General features: G+C 40.7%; 1 protein-coding gene across 1 annotated transcript in view; it reads right to left on the reverse strand.

Moving 5' to 3' along the window:
- LOC113821041 (centrosomal protein of 164 kDa) overlaps positions 1 to 7,500 on the reverse strand; it is a 53,475-nt gene that overhangs the window by 10,306 nt on the left and 35,669 nt on the right. The window contains exons 7-13 of the mRNA XM_070125247.1: positions 4,241 to 4,464; positions 2,913 to 3,677; positions 2,720 to 2,800; positions 2,020 to 2,141; positions 959 to 1,232; positions 295 to 395; positions 44 to 209 (exon numbers count right to left, since the gene is read on the reverse strand). Of these exons, the coding sequence (XP_069981348.1) occupies positions 44 to 209; positions 295 to 395; positions 959 to 1,232; positions 2,020 to 2,141; positions 2,720 to 2,800; positions 2,913 to 3,677; positions 4,241 to 4,464 (1,733 nt within the window). The remainder of the gene's footprint in view (positions 1 to 43; positions 210 to 294; positions 396 to 958; positions 1,233 to 2,019; positions 2,142 to 2,719; positions 2,801 to 2,912; positions 3,678 to 4,240; positions 4,465 to 7,500) is intronic.

Here is a 7,500-nt window from a genome sequence, read left to right on the forward strand (position 1 = left end):
CTCTTACTAACAAACAGATTCAAAGCCTAAAGCCTAAAAGCACCTTCTCTTTAGCTTGTCTTGCTGCCTTCTCCAGCTCCTCCTCCAGCTCGTCACGAAGGACTGTCAATTGCTTGTTGTGCTCTCTCTTGATGTCAGCCTGTCGTTCTCGCAACACTTCTGTCAGGCCGCGCTCCAGGTCTGCCACTGCTGCTGCCTCGTTGCTGTTCCTTTTTGGGTATCAGGTCATTAGTACTGATAACTGATAAGCTGAGATTACTGAATGTCACCAATAAAAAAGGGAAAGCAATGTACCTGGTAGCAATAGCAGCCTTTGTCGCGCTGACTTCTGCTTGTGTTGCCTCCTTCTGTTCCTGATACAGTGCCTTCAGCTCCTTCTCCAGCTCTTGCATCTCCTGGAATTCATCAATCAAGGGAATCAGCTCAATGCTATTAATTATTATCCTGCAATTTGTGAACTAAATGCAATGAATCCTATGAATATACAAAATCAATCAGATGTAGCATAATAGTTGAATGAACCTAACACATCATGAAAGCCTTTATGAGAATAATGAAAAGTCTAATTCATCTTGTTTTTATAGGAGTTTTTTGTTATTTTTTGCTTTTTAATGAGAAGAATAATGAGGTTTCTTGAGGACCTTAAAATGTGTTTGTTGTGCTTATATTAAACAGTAAGAAAAGAGGGGAATTATCATGGGTAATTATGTGGAAGTCTCTTAATTTGTAAAAACATTAAAATGATAAATGAGAAAAGAGAAGGGAAAAAATAGTAGAAACACTGTATGAAAAACAAAGAGAAAAAGAAGGAAAGACTAAGTTTAAAAAATAGAACAAGAGACAAAAATAACCAGAAAGAAAGAAGAAACCAAAACAAAAGAAAAAACACAAATTAAGAAACCCCCTCCCCAAAAAAAAAGAAAAAGAAAGAAAGAAAGAAGAAAAAAATAATCCCCACCTCTTCATGTTCCTGCTGCATTTCCTCCTTCTTCTTCTGCATTTCTTGGACATACACCAACTTAATATTCTCCGTCTCCTTCTCGTTCTCCTTCCTCAAGTCTTTGGCTATTCTTTCCCTCTCTTCCTCGGCTTCCTTTTCCAGGCGGGTTTTTATCTCTTCCGTCTTCTTCTTGTGGTCCGCTTGAAGCTGCGTCTCGAGCTGCTTTCGTGCTGACTGAGTTTTCTTCTTCTCTTCCTCTTGGAATTTCTGAAGTGTGGCTGCATTTTCCTTCCTGTTAGAGACAAGTTTATTGAGTAGAAATAATTTTCATGTTACCTGTTTCAGCTTTTTCAAATAATTTTTTGCTTTGTCTTCTCTGGACTGATCGATCTGATTTTCTAGATTCTACATTTGTTAAAGGGATTTACTTTTATTTTCATTTATCAGTTTTTTAATATACACTCCCCTTAATCCATTTCTATGGGAGATTGTGTTTTTGAAGTGCAAAACTTATTGTTATTTATGAATGATTACGATGTAGAAATTGGATAAACAATAAAGAAAATTCCAACAAACAAATGACTGCAATTCACAAAGAAAGCAGAGAGGGGACAGAAAAACATTTTCCCTTGAAATGTCTTCCTTCCTGAAGAGAAATGACAAAAAGAGAAAGGAAATCCCTAAAAGATTAATTGAAAAATCCTGGAAAAAAGAAAATTTTAAAGTTAACAAATAAACATATTGAATTAATAGACAAAAAGACCACACAAAAAAATTCAATTTGATATGAAAAAACCTTGAATATGAAAATAAAGTAAAACAAATAGAAACATTAAGAAAATATTGTAATGAAAATGAAACCTTGATGTTTAAATGAATAAATAAAGTAATAAAAAAAAGAAAAAACAATGACAAGAGTAAAACTTGAAAAAATGACTAATGAAAACCCTTAAAACAGGAACAAATATACCAAAAATAAATAACCCCCCCCCCACACACACACACACATACACACACACACACACGCAAAAGAAAAATAATAATAAAATCATATCCTTGAAAACAATTCAACAACAAACCTTATCTTTTCCTCCATCTCTCTGAGTTCCTTGCTGAGTCTTTCCCGAAGTGCTTTCAGATCCTCTTCTTGTTGCTTGCGGATCTTCTGTTCCTCAGCCACACGGAACTTAGATGTCTCTTCCTGTGGGGTTTAGGAAATGTTTGTGAGTAATTCTTTAGCAAGATCTCAGGAATGGTGATTGTCAAGGAATGAATGGTTATGAACAGTAAGGGACTGAATGATAATGAACAGAAGTGTTCATTAGTACTGAACAACAGGAAACTGAACAGTTTTGAACAGAGGAAAGAATGGCTTCCAACTGAATAATTCTGAATAATGGGAACTATATGGCTTTGAACAACAGAGTATTCAATACTGTAGTAATTTGCACATAAAATAAAGTTTGTTCTAAAGGAAATTATGAACTTCCTTGCTCCTGAATATATGAAAAAAGTTGAAAAAAATAATAATCAGACCTGACGATTATCTTTGGTACTTATTTCAATGACAAAAGAATCTCTATACCAAACGAGGCAAGGTACTATCTAATGAATCATTCTATCATGTATGACAAATTAGTTATATTCCAGCTCTAATGTATTCTACTCAGTGAATAAAGTGTGTATGGCCATGTTGCTTTAATGATAAGGCAAGGATATTAGCACTCGTTTGCTATCTGCATTAATATATAAATGTATATGAAGCACGAAGGCACCTACTTGAATTTTCCTCTGAATTTCAGCATAATCAATCTTCACTTTCTGCTCTTCTTTACTTGCAGCAGTCTGACTCTCCTCTTCCTGCAATGATGTTAAAAGAATCAAAACTGTTAAAAAGAACCTAAAAGATACATGAGAACATTCTACTAACACAAAACATTCAAAGGATAATGGTTTATGAATAATGCCTTACCTCTGTTTCTTCATTCTCCATCAATTTATTAAGGTTCACAGTCAGGTTCTTCGGTGTCAGTTCTGATGGCTTTGGCGTTGTCTTCCCTGTGCTGCTGGCTTGAGCTGTGCTTTGAGGGGGTTCCTTGGGCTCTGTTCTCCCACTAAGCTTGGCCACTACGCGGTCGAGGGGGTTCGTCTTGCGCTGCTTGGGGGCCCCTTCCAGCTCAAGCTTCCTGTCCTCTGGTGCCACGGGGAGATCAGACTTCTTGACTGGATCAGAAGGCTTCGTTTGGCTCTCCACTGGCTTTCCTTTGCTCTCAGACCCTGCTCCCTGCTGGCTTGGTGTGGCAGCTGGAGGCTTAACCGCTGCTGGTTGAGGTTTCTGTGGTCCCTGAGGAGCTGGGTTCTGCAAGGTGGCTGGCTTGGGCTGTGTATTCTGGATCTGTTTTGTTGGAGCGCTGGGTGGTGTGGCTTGCGCCTTAGCTGGCTGTCTTTCCTGGGGGGTTTGGCCAGCTTTACTTTTGTCTACCTCCACAGCCTGCTTCCTCTGGTCCTCCTCCTTCTGCCTGCGAAACTCCTTCAGGGGGTCACGGGAACCACCTGAGTCCCTGCTGGGGGTACCTGCAGAAGGATCACCTGCCCAGGGGTCAGCACTAGGCGGTAGGGACCTCTGCTGGGCTTTGGGAGCTGAATTGAGGAGATCAGAAGCATCGTTCAGGACCAAACCTTGGTCGTCACTATAGTCATCAATCACTCCTCTGGCTTTCAATAGGGCCTCCTCTTCCTGCAAGGGTATTGGAGGCATTATATAATGGTGGAGCAATTGAGAAAGATGAATAATAATAATAATAATAATAATAATAATAATAATAATAATAATAATAATAATAATAACAATAATAATAGTTACATTAATACAAATACTAACAATATCAATAACAATGAAGATAACAATTACAATAAGGATAATAATAATAATAATAATAATAATAATAATAATAATAATATTGATAATAATAATAATGTGTGTGTGTGTGTGTGTGTGTGTGTGTGTGTGTGTATGTATGTATATATGTATGTATGTATGTATGTATGTATGTATGTATGTATGTATGTATGTATGTATGTATGTATGTATGTATGTATGTGTGTGTGTGTGTGTGTGTGTGTGTGTGTGTGTGTGTGTGTGTGTGTGTGTGTGTGTGTGTGTGTGTGTGTGTGTGTGTGCATTTTCCTTTGTATTTGTATTTGCATTTGTGTTTGTATGTTTTTACATGTGTGTGTGCATGTGCATGTCCATGTGTGTGTGCGTCTTTATGAATACAAGTGCAAATCTCTATATCTCACCGGGTCTTCAGCTTCACTATCAAACTCCTCTTCCTCCTCCTCTTCCTCGTAATACTCTTCCTCTTCCTCTTCCTCCTCAAGCATCTCCTCCTCCTCCTCCAGTTCCAGCTCTTCCTCATCCTCGTAGTCCTCCTCAGATGAGTGGAACTGCAGGTCGTCCGTTTTGAAGTCAAACCTGAGGTTCTTCGTCTCCTTGGGCTGCAGGAGCGCCATTCTGTCGATTCCTGGAGGAGGAGGAAGAAGAGGAAAGATTAAAAAATGCCGAGAAAGTATAAAGAAGAGTAAATGAGAAAGAAATAGATAATGACGAAAGACAAAATAAGGACGTGTCAACAAGAAAGAGGTAGTGAGCACTGCTAGTTGCCAAATGTAAAGGGAAGACCTCTGGCACCAGATGTCAATGAGACACGTGATGGTCTTATAGTGAAGGTGCATGAAAAGGGTCGTGGCTTGGGTGTTGGATGTGAAAGGTAGATGCAAGAGAAGAGGAGAGAAGAAAGAAGAGAAGAGGAGAGGAGAGGAGAGGAGAGGAGAGGAGAGGAGAGGAGAGGAGAGGAGAGGAGAGGAGAGGAGAGGAGAGGAGAGGAGAGGAGAGGAGAAGAGAAGAAGAGGAGACGAGAAGAAGAGGAGAAGAGAAGAAGAGGAGAAGAGAAGAAGAGGAGAAGAGAAGAGAAGAAGAGAAGAAGAGAGAGAGAGAGAGAGAGAGAGAGAGAGAGAGAGAGAGAGAGAGAGAGAGAGAGAAAGAGAAAGAGAAAGAGAAAGAGAAAGAGAAAGAGAAAGAGAGAGAGAGAGAGAGAGAGAGAGAGAGAGAGAGAGAGAGAGAGAGAGAGAGAGAGAGAGAGAGAGAGAGAAAGAGAAAGAGAAAGAGAAAGAGAGAGAGAGAAAGAGAGAAAGAGAGAATAAAAGAAAGAAAGAAGAGAGGGATGGGAGAAGGAGGAGAAGATAACAACCCCGAGGACATGGAAGAGGTGGACATATAAACAATATTCAACAATGGCGGACAGGTAGAGCCTCAAGCCTCTGTCCTCAGGAGCTGCCTTCCTTGTAGGTTCCTCCTTGAAGGAACACCTACGTCCACTCAAGGATATTATTGTTGGAGAGTCAGTACATGATGTACAAAAAATGCTATGATGAATGATGATGGCAGTTATGGTGTTAATAATAATAATAATAATAATGATAATAATAATAATAATAATAATAATAATAATAATAATAATAATAATAATAATAATAATAACAATAATAATAATAATAATATTAATGGTATGGCAGGTATGGTGTTAATAATAATAATAATAATAATAACAATAATGATAATGGTAATGAAAACAATGATAATGATGATAATAATGGTAATGATGATGATGATGATCATCATCATCATCATCATCATGATTATCATATCATCACATCATCATCATCATCATCATAATAATAATAATAATGATGATAGCAATACTGGTAATAACAATAATAACAATAATAATGACAACGACAATGATAACAATAAAGAAGATAGCTAACAACAAGAATGATAACAATAATATCATAAACATTAATAGAATTATTTTTTGCACTCCTCAATTGGACAAATACTCCAAATTCTTTCGTGATTCGACAGAGAAGCAGACACATTCCAGTGACTTCACGCAACGGCCTACTTCACAGGGGAGGGGAGGGGAGGGGGGGGAACGTATTTTTTTTCCGCACAGACCAACTCCACACAATTCATGAGATTCTTTCAACTTCCTAGAAACGGATAAAAGAAAAGAATCCTTTCCTTCCACCAAGCGACTTTTACGGAAATCAACGGATATATTTTAGATAGTTTCCCCGCCGGAAATGTGTCGATAGGACCAGCATTCCAACGGTAAATATGCGGACCCGCCATTTCTCAGGACCAGCAAGCCTCTTCAAGCTTCCTCAAGCCTTTTCAAACTTTCCCAAGCCTCTTCAAGCTTATTCGGACTTCCCTAAGCCTTTTTCAAGTTTCATCAGGCTTCTTCAAGCCTATTCAAACTTCCTCAAGCCTTTTCAACCTCGGCGAATCCTCCACAAGATTGCTTTAGCCTCCTCAAGCCTTTTCAAGCCTGCCATAGACTGCTCAATCAATTTTCAACCTGTTCAAGCTTATGAAAGCCCTGCTAAAGTCCTTTTTCATACCATCTCAAGTTTCCATAAACCCTCTCAACCCTCTCCAAGCCTGTCATGATCTGATCAATCTCCCCAAGTCCACCATATTTTTTTAGGTCCTTTTCAAGCCTACCCCAAATTGTTTAATCCTCTTCAAACCTTACCAATCTTCTTTAATGCTCCTCAAGCCCATTCAAGTTACCCAATCACCTTCAAGTTCTTCAAACCCGTTTGGGTAACTCAAGCCTTTTCAACCTTGTTCAACCCTCTTCAAGCCCTTCCAAGCCATTTCAACCTGCTTCAACCTTCTCCAAGCCACTTCAACCTGCTTCAATCCTCATCAAGCCCGTCCAAGCCTTTTTCTTCAACCTAGTTCAACCCTCTTCAAGCCCGTTCACGCCCTTACTGACCTCGCCCGCCGAAGTCATCTCCGAAGTCCCCGCCCGCAGCGCCCGCCACACGTTCGCCCAACATGGCCTCCTCCTTCACACTGCCGCGCCAACTCCGCTCCTTCCTTCTACTCCTCTCTCTCTCTCTCTCTCTCTCTCTCTCTCTGTCTCTCTCTCTCTCTCTCTCTCTCTCTCTCTCTCTCTCTCTCTCTCTCTCTCTCTCTCTCTCTCTCTCTCTCTCTCTCTTTCCCCACTCTTATTCTTTGCTCTCCTCCCATTCCCTGTTTTTCCATCCCTTCCCCCTTTTCCTTCTTTTTTTTTCTTCTCCTCCCTTTCTTCCTGCTCCTCCTTCGTCTTCCTTCTCTCTTCTTTTCCTCATTTTTTTTCTTCTTCCTCGTCGTCGTCGTCGTCGCTTACATCTTCTCCTCCTCTTCCCAGCACTGCCCAATAACGAATCACCCCATAACCCTCCCAGACACGCCCCTAGCCCACAAACCACGCCCACCAACTCTACCTCCCCCTCCCCTCCCTCCACCCCAACCCATACCCCTCCCCCCCCACTCCTTCCCCTGCTGACCACGCCGCCTTCGATAAATCAATCCCCGACGGCGCAGCTGCAGGAGGAAGAGGGGGAGGAGGAGGAAGAGTCCCCGCCGCCCTCGGTATGCCACTCCGCCCTCTCATGCCGCCGGGCCAACAGGTCTCGTAAAGGACTAGGGGCCACACACGCAAGGA

The sequence above is a fragment of the Penaeus vannamei genome, chromosome 9 (assembly GCF_042767895.1).
Source record: "Penaeus vannamei isolate JL-2024 chromosome 9, ASM4276789v1, whole genome shotgun sequence".
In the NCBI taxonomy this organism is placed as follows: domain Eukaryota; kingdom Metazoa; phylum Arthropoda; class Malacostraca; order Decapoda; family Penaeidae; genus Penaeus; species Penaeus vannamei.